The following is a 15,551-nucleotide window of genomic DNA, read 5'->3' as shown; positions in this document are numbered from 1 at the left end:
CATACATACATACATACAGTACAGGTGATACTGTGTTGATACCACTTATATACGATCCATATATTTAAGCAGCTTTTATGATTAACAATATGCACATGCAGCACCGCAGCTTCACACAGTAGCAGCGGCTTGTTCTTATTTCAACAAACCCATAAGCACGACTCCCACGCAAAAAGCAAAAGATTATTAGTTTTGCCTTGAAAGGAGCCGTGTATCCTTAATTTTAATAACATATATCTGATGATAAGCTGTGATGTGATACCAGTGAAGACAATATGCCAGCCTGTAGTCTTTACGTAAGTGAAAGCAAGTTAATTGGAGTACAGTGAGTGGGTGATAAGGCTACGATGACAGGCTTTTCTTTGTAGAATGAGAAACTTGCCATACACACAAACACGCCCCCCCCTTCTCTAGTTTGTATTTTATTTTGTCCTTGATAACATTCATTCACTTACTTTCCAATTCTATAACCTATGTGCTTCAGAGAAACTGAAATGCTTCTGTTTGGCATTGGGTATAGGTGAGAACAAATTTCACAGTTTTGTAAATCCACCTAAGAAGCAAGATAAAGTTAACATAGCATTATACTAATTTTATCTAATTACCAATTATTTTTGTTTCCAATAAAAGCTTCAACCTTGATGTTTGGCTTGCTGCAGTAACTTCATGTACAGTATGTTGAGAATTCAGAATGTTAGGATGTATTGATTCAAAATTGTGCCTGCAATGCAGACAAGGCGTCACTGAAGTCTGTCTCAGCTGCACAAAATGACTGATTTCCCTTCTGAATTTTTCCTTAGTGACCGAGAAGAAAAATATCTTTTGACACTTGTTTTCAGGTCAACAATCTACAGGAATGAAAGTGCAGGTATGCTCACCATGCTCTTTCCAACGAACTGTTTGCAGAGAAACTCCTTGGGTGATGTTGCACTACAAATTAACATTATTTGTGTGTCTTAATAACATAAATTAACAAAATCTTAATTACGTTTTGTTTTCATTTAAAAGGTGGTTACTATGTACGGCCAACGCGAAGAATCATCAAGATGGAAGTGTCCAACCTCAGCTCACAGAGCCTGACCTGTGCACAGATAAAATCCTTGGCTGCCTGCTTACCTTCACTCCAGTGTGGCCCCACGACAAATTACGAGCATTTTGACCAAATGTGGCACCAGGAAATATTTGATGTGCGCCAATTCAGCTCAACTTCCCAAATGAACACATTCCCACCATCCGAGGTAGCAGCTAGATCTGAGAGGAGGAGGCGTCACCAGCAAGACGACTGCCATTTACTGCTGATGACTCCAGTCCACCCAAAGCAGATCAACATTCAGGCCCTGGCCAACACCCAAAATCACTTCAGCATCATGGAGTTTGAGGGGAGGAGGTTTGTGAGAGTCACCTCTCCTGTTCACTCACCCTATGGAAGACAGTGTCAGCGCAAATGGAGAGTGTCTGACTACAGTCTGGATGGTCAGATGGTCCTGTCTGTGATCTCCTCCATGACCATGGACAGGAGAACATACAGCAATGAAGAGAGTTGGCAGTTGGAGCAACAACAGAACAGAATGGCCTTCTGAGCAAAGACACAGAGAAGAATTTTTTTTTTTAAAGGAGCAGAACATGGGAATTTTGTTATTAAACCTGAACCTGGAGTCATGTTTCTGGCTAAATGTTGAATATAAGTCAAATATTAACTTTTTTGTAGCACTTTTTTGGTCAATTCCCGAGGGGAAGTTTCACCAGCTAACTTTGTCTCTCCGTAGCTGCAGGGTAGGGAGTGTTTGGTTGGTTTTTCCTAAAAGAAAAAAAAATGTCTACCTGCTCCTGCTGGAAATAATGCTGAGCAATCCATAAAACCTGTCAAGTAAGAAAAAAACAGCAGCTCTGGCTGTAAACCATTGCAACCAACAAATAAGGTATTTACAAAAAACTTTCTCATGTTTGCATTTTTGCAGTAGATATTTTGGATTTGGCTGGATAGTTAAACAGAGATCAGACAAAACCACAGATACGAGTTGCTGCATTTTAAAAAGGCATCAATGTACTCAAATGTAGTTACATAATGCTTAACACACACCATTCTCATGCATAAACACAAAAAGCCACAGATAAACATGGTTAGCGTGGCTGCAGCTTCCACTGTGGCCAATGAAAGAACCTGACGTCAGATCTTTTCTGCAGACCACTGCTTAACTTGACTTGTGAAGAAGGCTGCAATAGACACACAGACATGTAACGACCAAAATGTTTAGGAACTAACAGAACCAGCCTTGTTTTTAGCTTTACAACCTCAATATTCACATCACCATGAATGTAGAACCTATGCATAACATGTGCTTGAATTTAACCTCTCACATGTAAATTGTTATGTCAGAACATCTCCATGTATCTGCAACCCACAGACAACCACACATACTCCTCATGCAAAGACTCACTTCCTCCACAGAGGAAGTATGGTGTATATAAATATCATACACACAACATAAAAAGTACTGTCAACACCAGCCACAGCTGCAGACAGTGGTAGGAGAAATACTCAGATCGTGTAGCTATGCCAGTGTAGAAATACTCAGTTACAAGTAGAAGACAACTACAAAAGTATCATTTTAGCCAGTGTATTTCTTTATTTAACCTAAATCCACTGGAGGGCAACCACCCACATTTAATTTCTCTAACTGTCAACCAAAAAGAGTCAACACATTTTATTGAGTCCAGGGTTTCACATGCACCAGAATTTGAGAAAGAGAAGCTAAAGATGAAAAATCCCTGAATCAGCTGATACATTATTCAGCAGCCTAACACATAAAACTTTGCAACTTTACAGCACACATGCTGTTTATAATGATTAACCAGGCTAAAATTCAGTAATATGTATAAAGACAGGCACTTTCTGGTGTTGTGGCTGTGCTCTTGGCACAATTGCCTTTATGATGTGGATGCAGATATGGAGTGTTTGTATTTGTGACAGCAGTTACTAGTCCAGGTTACTGGCCTACATCAGAAAAAAAAACACTTGGAAGGTGTATGGCACTGGTTCCACATACATGAACATGTTGGAGGTGATTCTCTTTCAGTAAATCAGTTACAGTAGAGCTACTGTATTTATGGTTGGCCTCATCAAGTGATCCATATTAACCACCAGTACTCAATGTATTCTGTAGATGAAGAGAAATGAAATAGAGTTAAAATTATAATCAATAATAAATAATGAGTAAAATGACTATAAGAGAAGAGAGGTAAGAAATAATGAAAAAAAAAAAAATCTGTTTGTATCTTGAGTCATACTTTCTTGGCATTGTCCACACATTGCATGTATGCGGAGGCGATCCTCGAACAGCACAGAGTTTTTCCTGTATTCTCCTTGTAGCATTTTAAGACCTGACTCTGCAGGTCTCCACACACTGGCTGGACACTGAAACGGCTGAATGAGCAGATCAAAAACAAAAACACAGACATGCAAATATGAAAAGTCTATTTGGTTTGGGACTCAAAACCACCAGAACTGCGAAACATTCAAATGATCCTATTATCTCATGTATTATACACACTGGCTCAAGCTTTGTGTCCTGGCTCCATATGTCAGCACACTCTATAACCTTACTGTTATGTGAACACACAAGCTGTAAAAAAAAATGCTTGTATATTATTAGGAAAGGCAAATTCATAGATAGTTATTGCAATCATACAAACAGTGACTCCAAACTTACACAAAGCGGTTGTGTGTCTCCTCTTTGCCTTTCTGGAAGCTCTCAGAGGTCACTTTGTAGAGCTCATTGCACTGTACAATTGGTAAAAAACAGTGCACATTACTATTATGATAAAATATTAATGCATGTCTCACTGTCAAAGTCTCATATTTAAAGAAAAGATGAATTACTTGCACAATGAGTTAAAAGTTCATTTGCTGGTGACTGTGTACTTTAGAGAATGTGATAATTGCATAATACTTTGTATGTACCTTATGCATGTTTAATTTCAAGTTGAGTTTCACTGCCTCTTAGTGGTGAAAATGATTTGACCACTGAGGGGCACTAAGAAATACAGGGATGAGGAATAGTCACTAATGTTAACCTACTGTACCTTTGCTTCAAGCTTTGCAACTTGTTCCTTGTAGAAAATTTCTCTTTTCTTCAACTCTTTCTCCCTCTCCTCCAGTTTTTGAGCCTGTGCAAGTCCAAAACATCAACAGAACCTCTAAAACCAGGATATTCATGAAAAGTCTATGTTGAACTACTTTATATTTTGTAGACTGTAAAACCCAATAAAACCTTTTTGTCTGAGCTGATGAAATACAGGAGCAGGAAACTGCTGTGCAGCAGCTGATTAGAGCAGAATGACTGTGAGAGATTAAGTCATGCAATAATTACTTTCCCATCGTACCTTCAACTCCATCCACTGGAACAGCACAACATGACAAGAAAGAAAAAGGCACAATAAGAGGAAAAATGACATATTTATAAGAAACATCCTCACACAAATACAGGTCATGCATGTTTTTTTTGCTTACATCGAGCTGCACCAGAAGCCTCTCATCTTTTGTCTTCGTCCTCTCCTTGACAATGGAGTCTGTCAGATTCTCCATGTGCGCCATCTTCTCCGCCTCCAGCATCTTCTTCACCTGTTCCTCCACCTGAGCCTGAGCTGCCGCTTTCGCCTCTGCACGAGCCTGAGCCCTCACCTCCTCCAGCCTTCACATAGGCAAACCCCCATCCCATTTTTTCACATTTTCTGCTGCAACTGTATTGAAGTGTTGGTTTGGCAAAACTAATAACTGATCAACAGGCAACAGTATTTGCAGATTAACTGCATAAATAATAATAATAGCGGCCCTACAGTTAATTTTTCATTGTACTTTATCTCTTTTCTATGTTTCTAATTTGTAACATAAATGCACCTTCCTGTCATGTTTATTTATTACTTGTATTTAATGCTAAACATCTCAACATATGCTTTTACAAGTGCTACAGGTCTGAGTCACAAACTCCACAAACCTGCTGTAAAACACTGGTTGCAGGCCAGTGAATATTATCTAGTCATGAGTGTGAGAGTCCACATTAAATTTAACCATTAGCATAATCGAGTCAGTACAAACAGAAATTCAGTCATCTACTTTTCCATGACAACTGTACAAACATCATGTAATATTATGATCAAAAACCACTACCAAAGCAGCCTTGTGGTGAGACGGGTTTCTGAAATATTTCTGTGGTTGTTTTGCTTCTAATTTGTTCTGTTTTACTTTGTATTTAATATGTTTACAGAACATTTAGGACAAAAAAATAGACTGAAATAATTTCACCTTTCTTTTTTGGACACACACAACACTACCAGCCTCCCACACATGACAAAAACTCAAAACAGGCTAAAATGTCTGTACTCACTGCTGCTGCAGCTGCTGCCTCCTCTGGTTGAGCTCCTCTTCCAGACGTCTCTGCATCTCCTCTCTGATCTTTTGCCTCAGCCTTTCCTGCACCACTTCAGGAAAAAGAGGAAAAGCAGTTTCAGATCACAGTGGTTTGAATGTCACGTACTTCATAATAATGAACTAGCCTCCATAATACACACTTTTCACTTATATCTGAACGTAACTGTAAAACTGTGTGTTTGTTTGTGGTTATTTGTAATGAGTGAGTGATGAGATGCCCTAAATGTATCTGGGTGAGCCCTCATAAACTTCCACACACTTCCAAGACACACTTGATTACTTGCATATACTGCAAATGTGGATACTGGCATGAACCTGTCTCATCTGCTGCAGGTGGAGGAACTGAGGCAACAGCAGGTGCTTCATCATGAACAATTTGGGGTAGAGACGGTGTCAGAGTGGGTTCCTCCGCAGGTGGAGGAGGTGCTTGAGGCTCTGCAAGGGGTTCATTGGCTTGTGCATCAGCTGGTACGACGGCCAGCTCCACACAGTGACAGGGCGGAGCTGACTCTTCAAAAATGAGCTCTGGAGTAGGAGAAGGTGGAGATGCAGCAGCTGGAGCCACTTCTTCAACTGTAGCAGGTGGGATTGCAGGTTCTGCTTGAGGTAAAGCTTCAGCTGGAGGTGAATCAACAGGGAAGGGTGGGATGATTGGCCCAGCTGCTGTAGATTTAACAGTGGGTGGAGGCTGAACCACCTCAGCAGGTTCGACAACGTGTTCTACAGCGGGTGACGGAGACAGATTTTCTGCCTCTAACTGAGAGGGGACGAAGCATTCAGGAGGCACAACAGGAGGGGGAGATGGTGTTTCGACTTGTGGAGAAGGTGTGGTTGGAGGAGGAGGAGGAGGTGCTAAGACAGCGGGGTCAGTTGGAGATAGAGTGTTTGTCTGTACAGGTGTGGGTGGTGCTGAAGGCTCCACAGATGTTGAAGGAAGGGAGTGAAACTTTACAGGAGGAGGTGCAGTGAGTTTTATAGGAGAAGCTTGTTCCATTAATGAAGGTGTGGATGGTCCTTCCTGAGGAGGAGGAGCAGGAGTAGTGGGGATAAATGGAGGAGGTGTCAGAAGAGGTAGCAGGTGCTCAGCAGAGGGGGAAGGAACTGCAGTGGCTGTTTGTGTCTCAGCTCTATCATTCTGCTGAGGCTGGACGACCTGTGGAGGCCGTCTCATCCTGTTGATGACGCTGTCTGACAGCTGGAGAAAATCAGAAATAAAAGAAAGATGTTTATTCTGATTCCTGTGTTTTTTCTATCACTCTCTTTCTTCAGGGGCAGAAGCATCATGACACACAGCTGTTTAGGGTTAGGGTGAAGTTCTGAGTCAGATTAAGCAGAAACACGTTGCTACAAGAAAAGACTTCACATCACCAGAACCTACTCCCTGGGATCTAATACTAATGTCAGCACCACCAGCAGCCTCAGATGAGTCCGGCCTATAGGTTTGATTTCTAATATGCTTTTGGGTGACAGGTCTATAAGTCCAGTTTTGGCTGCAAGTTAAATAAGGCCAATAAACAAATCTATGTTTTGCCATAAATGACTTAATATTCTCAGTCTAAGGAGATGAGTTTTGGCTTTAATCAGTTCTGACTTTACTGACAAAATGACATAATAGTTATTCTGTTGTATAATCTTAGTAAATCTAAGTAAAAAAGATAATTTATATTCAATTAATATACTTAATATAATATACTTAATGTATTTTATGTTACTTGCTGTATCACGTGGATTAATAAAACAGGATGTTTTATTTTCTCTCAGTAGTATTTTTTTCATTAAACGTCCCTGTGACAACAAGCAGATTTAATTCAATCCATGTGTTTGTGGTTCTCACTCATCACAGCCGCTCTGCAGAAACTGTGCGCACACACGCGTTTCTCCTTCGTCTGCTCCGGAGCTTTCACTCACCCGAATGCCCTTCACGAAAATAACTCCGCCGCCTTCTCCACCCTCAGGTGGAAGGTGACTTGGGCTGTTTCCCCCCATCTACGGCCGCAGATAGACACTCGCCGCCCTCAAGACAGACTGAACTGTATTTAATCCAAACGTGGGTCTGCGCTCAACGCAAATTGCGCAATCCAAACAGCTGCAACAACCTGCCCTGCGCCCACCACCGGGCGTCAACACCAGCAGCTACTATTGGACGGAGCTGAAGAACACATCTCTGGATTGGTTGACTCATCCTTAAAAATCAGTGAAGCGTAAGAGAACGTGATGTCCCAGTGTGGAGAAACTTAAAAAAACAAAAACAAAAACAAAAAAAAAAACACAAAAAAAACAAAAAAACATCCAACTTTTTAAATGTACACGTTTATGATAAACCACTAATGCACAACCTTCCATCTACAGAGCCTTCTCCAGACTGATAATCCAACCGTGCTGGCATTTTAATTTCAGTGGGTATTGCGTTGTAAAGGTTTATTGTACTGTTGACAAATGCTGGTCCAACACAAGATGAGACAAACTGACAAAGAACACATGAGGAAAAAAAGAAAAATACAGTACGTATATGATTTTCACAAACTATCCCCCTGTATTTCTGTCTGTCTCAATAATCCTGATTCCAGCTGCTCCTTCAACATTCACTGTATTGTGTCCATTCAACATCACATTATTGTACTCAATGCAATCCTAATAATAATAAGAACGAACGTTATCAAATCAGCTTAAACTTTTAGAAAATAAATATTAGAATAACAGTACTGACAAAGAAGTTGCAGCATGATTTTGCATCTCTGAATGCTAATGAGGTACTACCATTAAAGGATAAGTATTTTTGTTTGTTTCTGAAAATTTTCCATAAAACCACCAGGACTAAAATAACCATAGAGCTCTATTGTCCAAATACACATAAAAAAACCACAACATTGCACTCAGTGACATGTTCCTGTTAAATACTCGCTACAGCACCAAATTTAAAATATAATCATATATTTAGGACCAGTTTCTTTAACCTACAGTAACTGACCTTTCACCACAATATTTTAGAGCACAAAGTAACATCCTTAAATATCTTGCTTTATCCAGCCGTCAGCTAAAAACCTCAAAACATTCACTTTACTATAATGTAAGTTCAAAAAGCAGCAAATTCTTCATCAAATGTTTGGAATTTTTTTTTACTTAGTTGCTAAATGCTCCAGTGCTTTCACCAGCTGGCTGCTAAAAGGGCCTGTTCCAAATAGCTGAGTTTTTTCATTAAAACAGCTGAATATGACACAGATGAATGTTGTCAGACTCAAAAACAGATGTACAGCGGTGAAGTAAAAACAAAATAATGAGTTAAAAGATCCTAAAATTCAGCCCAGAGTGGAGGTGAACTACAGGGCTGGGTGATAATTTGCTGTAGGTTAATCACCCTGTCACTGTAACAAGTCATCACGTCAACAACTGGAAACATAAAATTGTTGACTATGCTGAGAGGTGAACTACGTCAGTGATGGTTCTGGTCTCTGCCAGCCTAAGAAAAATGTAGAATATCATCATTACTAGTATCATCCTTTAACCTGTGTGTGTCTGTGTGTGAAGGCATTAGCATGGCCTTTGATGTTTGACCCAGTATTACAACAAAATGATCTAACTGTATAAAACTGCTGCAAAATAGTCGACCAAAAACAATCTAAGTCCAACACATAGACTGTTTTTCCAGTCCTTCCTTCTTCACTCTGCATTCTTCTCCTTGGCGTGAGGTCCACGGAGAGCTGTCTGCACGCTGCTCCACACCTCCGTGTACAGCAGAGTACCCACGAAGACCACGGCCGTGCCCACCCAGTGCCAGGCAGTGAAGGGGTTTTGGAAATAGATGATGGAGAAGATGAGGCTGAGGAACTTTCTTAGTGTCACCACCAGAGTGACGGTCAGTGAGGTGCACTCTGTGGTCAGAATGAAAACACCACGGATGCACACATACCTGAAGAAACTGGTTAAAGTCTGCAACTTTTTCTTGTGGCACCTTGTTGAGACCACTGGATTAACATCATACATGTCACAGTAAATAAGTACAAACCAGTGAGATAACGTTTTTGCTTGAAAAGATACTGTGTGATGACGTTGATCAGCAGGTACACCCACATTATCGGCATACTCAGTCCCACCACAGGAATGAGTACAGGGGCTGCAAATGAAAGGTTCACATCTGTTAATAAAGGCACAGACAAACTTTCCACCCACAACTTTCTCTGAATAAATAGATGGACTCACTGCTCTGGCTGAAGTGGACACAGTGGTTGTAGATGTTTGTGGAGAGAAGCAGGAAACCCGGCAAAGGCAGACAGTGCTGAGAGAGACGAGAGAGTTGCATTGTAAAACTATAAAACCAAACTGAACTGAATCGAACAGTTCCCTGAAAAACACAATAAACGTTTGTAAAAGCTTGAATGGCCCCGAAGAGGCTCCCTGGTTGTTGGAGCTACAGAAAAACTTACATTATAGAAGAGAGCCTCTTTGGAGTGTTTTCCATACTGTTTGTACAGTATCTCCTGGAAAATGCCCATCCTTGCAGACATCAGCAGAGCAAAAGTCAGCATGGCAATACCTGAATGAACAGAAGGAAAAATGCCAAACATTGACTAGTTGCAGCTTCTCAAACGTGTAAGTTTTATAACACTATAAGTCTGTTGTTGGAAAACACAAGCAATTTGAAGAAGTCACCTTTCATCCTAGTAAGTTATGACAGAGATTTTCATCATTTTCAGAAAAAAAGTTTTCTAAATAATAGTTCATCAATTATCAAAGCACTTGCAGATTAGTTTTCTTTTGATTTAATAATTGATTACTGGATAAATCACCTGTAGTTGCAGCAGAGCTAATCCAAATTAAAAGTTAGTTTAAAGAGTTTGGGAATAAAAACTCACCTATCAGCCAATGTATGAAGGCATAAAAACCTTCTTCTGATTCCTCATTTGCCACATTCTGCAGAAACAAAACAACTTACAAAACACATGTGTGCAGGGAAAATATTACTGGGTCAAGACTGTGTACATTAGGAAAGAAAACTGTCCTGGATTGTGGGATTATATTATATCACAAGCAACAATAGTGGGTGGAAAGTCGGACTTGTTTTGCAAAGGACTCACCACTTGCTTGGCAGACATGATGGTGCAGATGAAGATGCCAACTGAAACTAAAGCTATAGACATATATTTACTGGCTGAATACCTGCAGAGAGAAGATGAGGTAGAAATAAGTGCAACCAGACTAAATGTATGTTATGTGATGCTGTTATCCTGTCAACTAGAAAAGGTCAGGGGTAAAATGGTTGGTAGAGAGAGATCAATACCTTTTCTTCAGGATGATTATTCCCAGGATCATGTTAGCGATGAGTGATCCCTGAAAAGACACAAGAGCATGAGGATCAGAGTGAACTGCAGGCGATGGATGGTGGTTGTGAGACACAGGGAAACATTCAACAACCATGAAGATGAAGAGCATGAATTCTTACCGATCTGAAGATCATGTGTAACGGCATGGCGATGTTGAAGTTGAGGGCGTAGTTGTTGATCACACTCACTGTGAAGAACATCGTCACCATGATCACATAGTTGCTGGAAAAAAAAGAAACAAAGGTTTGTTTTATCATCTGTTCTACATATTTTCTGCGGCAGGAAGCATAAGCCCCATGAAGGAGTAGATTTTTCTTATACCTGAGAGGAATTGCAGGTTTTTTCCTCCCAAAGTTTGTTTCGAAGATGAAACCTTCTAATGCGATGACTAAAAACTGAGCAAAGGTGACGATGTTGCCACATCCTGGAAACTCTCTAAAGTAGATAACAAACAGATCCAATGTCAGACAAAACAGATCCAGAGTTAATGACACAAGATACAAAACTATATGTGGATACTCCAGGTGATTTTCCATATGAAACAGATAAATTAATCTCAACTGAGGAAGTTCTTATATTTCTTTTTCATTTTGTCATTTTAAAACATGGAAGGAATATATATCACTTCAGAAAGTGTTATGGTTGGATATACCTTTTGTAGTTCCAGCTCCAAAGGAGTGAGGAGTGATTTCATGCTTATGTTTATTTTATTTGATTATAAGCCGCAGCCTGAATGGTAATAAAAAAGCATCATGGTTTAACTCGGGGGACATTAAGTACATAATAACAGCAGCTCTTGATCTATTTCTCACCAGTGCCACACACTTTTATTTGTACTTTCCTCCTTCCTTTGCACTGGGCCTGCAACTACTGATTATTTTCATTGTTTATTAAGCAGCTAATTATTTTCAATTAAATTAGCCAAGTAATTGTTTAGTGTCAAATAACATTTAAGCTCTACTTTGTTTCATTTTTTTCACACTTTATTGTGTACACAGGGACTGAACTATTGATTATTTTGATGATGAATTAATCTAATGACTATTTTATCAGTGACTCAATTAATTGCTGGGTGAACTGTAAATACATGTTACATTTTCTTGGTATCACATCAGAATAGTATTATTTCCTGACCAACACTATGAAACACGAGTGTGTTTGTTCAAAGTACAATAAGAGAAAATCTGCAAACTCCCATGTAGGAAAGGGATGACACCAAGAACAGTTGACATTTTACAATGTATATTTATCTTCTTGAGACCAAAGATAACCCCTTGAATAAATTCTCTCCTGTCTTATTTTATCCAAGCCACCAGAGCGTAATGACATCAGGAAGAAAACTGATTTCCAATCTCTTCCTCTTGAGGATTTTACAGAAGTGACCATTTCATTCTTTGTGTAACTTTTGCCTTCACACAGCCACTTCAGAATAATATTATTTTTAAAGTACAAGTCCAGAAGCTGCATAATAACACATGAATGACTACTTTAATACTGAAACTACTCTTCATGATTCGATGCCGTAACAAATACTCCTGAACACAAATGAGTAAAGTCGTCATGACTGAGTTTGTTACTGACCTGACAAGAAGCTCCAGAGACACCACATTGCTACAGCATCCAACAAAAACAAGAACAATGGCAAATACAGTCCCCATGATGGTCCACGGATAAAATCACACAGCCAGTGGGAAACGTGTCACTTAATGAAGCGGTTTTCTAAACGGCGCATATTTGGAAATAAACAGCAGCTTGTGTTTCAGAGGAGATTCCCTTCTTCAACACAAACTCCTCTTTCAGTTGAACACGTCTGATTCGGACTTTGCACTCTTCCTTATCCAGAGGGGCTCATGGGAGTTGTAGTTGATTTACGGTACCGTAGACAAATGTACAAAGTCGCTGTCCAGTATTTACGACAACTGTACATATTAACCACACAGACTGCTGTGAGTAAATAATTGTTAAATAACCAAACACAAACTGACCAGAGGCTAAATTAATACACTAACTGACGTCACTGCGCATGACGTGATCGAGCGTGTGTGCGTCACCAGGAGATTCTTAAAAAGCGAAGAGCGCTTACTCTGACTAAATTTCTGGGGATCAGAAATCACCCAAAAGAAGAGTGAGCAGAAAATGTCTCTAAAGATAAACTGCTCGTTCAGAAATTCACCTTATAAGCTTTTTGCAGGTGTGGTTCACAGTATAAACTATGAAATAGCAGGATTTTCAAATTTTAAAAAAGAAAAAATGAAAATAGGCATATTAACACATGCATGCCTCCAAAAAAGTTTTTTATTCTCACTAATTTACCAGATACTCAATTTGTTGACTGATGTGTGCTGAACTATTTTATCGAAACATACTAATTACTTTATACATAGTGGTCAAACAGGTTAAATCAATGGACAACAACAGTCCACGTAGACGATCTTCATTGGGTGCGTCATTACGTGTCTCCGGAAGACGTGGCGTTAGAAACCGCTAGGTCTTCTGTCGCCGAAGCTACCGGAGGTATCAACAGTTTAGTGTTAACGTGAAAAGCAGCAGCTTTGAGTCGTTACGAGCTTTGTGCGGTGTGATAAATCCTTCGGTCGGTGTCAGAATGATTTCACTCACGGACTCACAAAGTAAGAGCAGTCCCTGTTTCACCGCTGTTTCTTTGTCTTTGCGTCGTTTCTGTGTAAAATCCGGTTTAGCTGAATGTATGAGGCTAACAGCTCAAACGCTATTGGCTCAAAACACAGTGACGTCACCTATCAGCACGTCTCCTTTAAGTATTTCAAATAAATAATTATGAACGAATTGGACAATTAACTCAATTATTTTCTTCATTTTAGTTATTATCAGCAAGTTTATATATGTACATATTTGAGATATTTGTACCCTACTAGAGTATTTTCTTTTCATGCCACTATATTTTAGAGGGAAATTTGTGTTGTATTTGCTGCGGCTGCTCAGTTTTTCTTCATGTAAAGCTTGATGTGATGTGATGTTATGATAATTCACGTCTTGCTTCTTAAAATCCACAGAAATTGGGATGGGGCTGACGGGGTTCGGCGTATTTTTCCTCTTCTTTGGGATGATGCTGTTTTTCGATAAAGCTCTCCTCGCCATTGGAAATGTGAGTTGTTCAGCGACAGCAGCACATTGAAACTTCTGGTCAGACTGATGTCAGACATGTGATTGTTTTGTGTGTGTGTGTGTGTGTGTGTGTGTGTTGGACAGATTCTGTTTGTCTCAGGCCTGTCCTTCGTCATTGGCCTGGAGCGTACGTTCAGATTTTTCTTCCAGAAGCACAAAGTCAAAGCCACCAGCTTCTTCCTCGGAGGAGTGTTTGTGGTTCTGATCGGCTGGCCGATCATTGGAGTCGTTCTGGAGATCTATGGCTTCTTTCTCTTATTCAGGTCAGCTCAAACACAAGGAGAAATCATCTCTCTCATTATATTATGAATGAACGTGTGTGTTTATCATCCCGTCTCATCTTCTTTCAAACAGGGGTTTCTTTCCGGTGGCAGTTGGCTTCATCAGACGGGTACCTGTGCTCGGGTCCTTGCTCAGTTTACCGGGGATCAGTGCTGTAAGTGTTATGATGCAAATTTTAATGATCAATGATTAGTCAGCTTTTTATGATGAATGAAAAAAGATTTGTTATGAAGAATAAGGGTTAATAAAGTTTGTCTTATCTTATCAGTTGGTCCTGTCAGCTCCTCTTTATGTAAATGTACAAATTTACAAAGTTCAGCTTTTAATTTCTTTGTATTTTTGTCTTTTCTTCTTTTTCAGCTGGTTGACAAAATTGGTGAGAGCAACACTATGGTATAACAATGGTTGGTTTTGTGTTAGAAGACAGTTTCAGTATTTATCGTGGCTTCTAATAGTGACTGCATATTTTGGTCATTGCCAAACATTTGACTGACTGACTGAAGTAGTATTGTATCTGACGGCTACTGTACAGTGTTACTAAGAGATTTTTATTTTAAAGCCAGGAAGCAGGTCTCCCTTTTTCTGTCATTCCAGTCTGATATTTATGGACTGATAAGTTGGGACCACTGGATTAACTGAGCGAAGAGTGTGCTGCATCACACTCCTTCAGACTGTGTGCCTGAACAGTTACTGAGAGAATTTGTAACTTCCTCTATGAAGTGTTACTGGAATTTTGTACATTAAAATAAATAACATTGAGCTAAATGTTACTTGGGCACAGAAACCTGATCTGTTGCGAAAATGTTTTAAGAAAGTTGTGGAAAAAAAAAGTTTTACTGTAACTTTTGTAAATGCATACTTGAAATAAAGTGCGTCTTTTATACTTCTGTTGTATATTTTTATGACATAGAAGACTGCATATATGCCAAAGGGGATAATCAGTTATAGTGGAAAAGAGACACAAATCAGCTGTATAGGAGGAGCGGTGGGCCCTGTACATATGTGATTTTCTCACATTGTGTAAATCTCGGTTTGTATTACAAAGTTTTTTACAACCTATAGACAATAGACTGACTTATAGTTTGACTCACCACCATTTTGGTACAGCTGTGACACGTGGAGGCCTCCTGCATGTGTCTCCCTCTCACACTCATACTCACTGACATGCTGTTGGCACATCATCTGCGTTCATAAAGTCTCACCAGTGTCGTCATCGTGCGGTGACCCTGTGAAAAGACTCCGCCGCTGCTCGTGAGTCTTAAAACTCCAAAACTCTCCTGTGCCTGTGATTAATGAGCAGTGACAGTTTTAACAGCACCTGTCACTCTCATCAATGAAAATATCCCATGTGACGTAATCTGGATACCCACCAACCTCAT

General features: G+C 39.8%; 3 protein-coding genes across 4 annotated transcripts; 1 reads left to right on the top strand and 2 right to left on the bottom strand.

Annotated features, from left to right (window-relative positions):
* Window positions 1-2,604: 2,604 nt before the first annotated feature.
* Window positions 2,605-7,523, bottom strand: LOC113133095 (vegetative cell wall protein gp1-like). 2 transcript variants are annotated; one of them, XM_026311667.1, is made up of 9 exons: window positions 7,337-7,523; window positions 5,744-6,623; window positions 5,385-5,478; window positions 4,511-4,691; window positions 4,384-4,398; window positions 4,084-4,167; window positions 3,711-3,781; window positions 3,289-3,424; window positions 2,605-3,158 (listed from the first exon to the last, which is right to left on the bottom strand). In XM_026311667.1, exons 1-9 carry the CDS (start codon window positions 7,412-7,414, stop codon window positions 3,135-3,137), a joined length of 1,563 nt encoding a protein of 520 aa, XP_026167452.1. In that variant the 5' UTR covers window positions 7,415-7,523; the 3' UTR covers window positions 2,605-3,134. The 2 variants fall into 2 exon arrangements, with proteins under 2 accessions (XP_026167452.1, XP_026167453.1); XM_026311668.1 differs by lacking the exon at window positions 4,384-4,398.
* Window positions 7,524-7,831: 308 nt separating this feature from the next.
* slc35b4 (solute carrier family 35 member B4) lies at window positions 7,832-13,226 on the bottom strand. The gene is made up of 10 exons (XM_026312051.2): window positions 12,328-13,226; window positions 11,068-11,181; window positions 10,866-10,968; window positions 10,704-10,753; window positions 10,501-10,582; window positions 10,279-10,336; window positions 9,850-9,959; window positions 9,626-9,701; window positions 9,464-9,539; window positions 7,832-9,335 (listed from the first exon to the last, which is right to left on the bottom strand). The coding sequence occupies exons 1-10, from the start codon at window positions 12,402-12,404 to the stop codon at window positions 9,086-9,088; spliced, it is 996 nt and encodes a 331-aa protein (XP_026167836.1). The 5' UTR covers window positions 12,405-13,226; the 3' UTR covers window positions 7,832-9,085.
* LOC113133311 (vesicle transport protein GOT1B-like) lies at window positions 13,218-15,059 on the top strand. The gene is made up of 5 exons (XM_026312052.2): window positions 13,218-13,376; window positions 13,779-13,870; window positions 13,975-14,153; window positions 14,245-14,326; window positions 14,533-15,059. Exons 1-5 carry the CDS (start codon window positions 13,352-13,354, stop codon window positions 14,569-14,571), a joined length of 417 nt encoding a protein of 138 aa, XP_026167837.1. The 5' UTR covers window positions 13,218-13,351; the 3' UTR covers window positions 14,572-15,059.
* Window positions 15,060-15,551: the final 492 nt, after the last annotated feature.

Source organism: Mastacembelus armatus, chromosome 6 (genome assembly GCF_900324485.2).
Source record: "Mastacembelus armatus chromosome 6, fMasArm1.2, whole genome shotgun sequence".
In the NCBI taxonomy this organism is placed as follows: Eukaryota; Metazoa; Chordata; class Actinopteri; order Synbranchiformes; family Mastacembelidae; genus Mastacembelus; species Mastacembelus armatus.
Note: the sequence above shows the minus strand (reverse complement) of the source record. Positions and strands in the feature narration are given on the sequence as shown.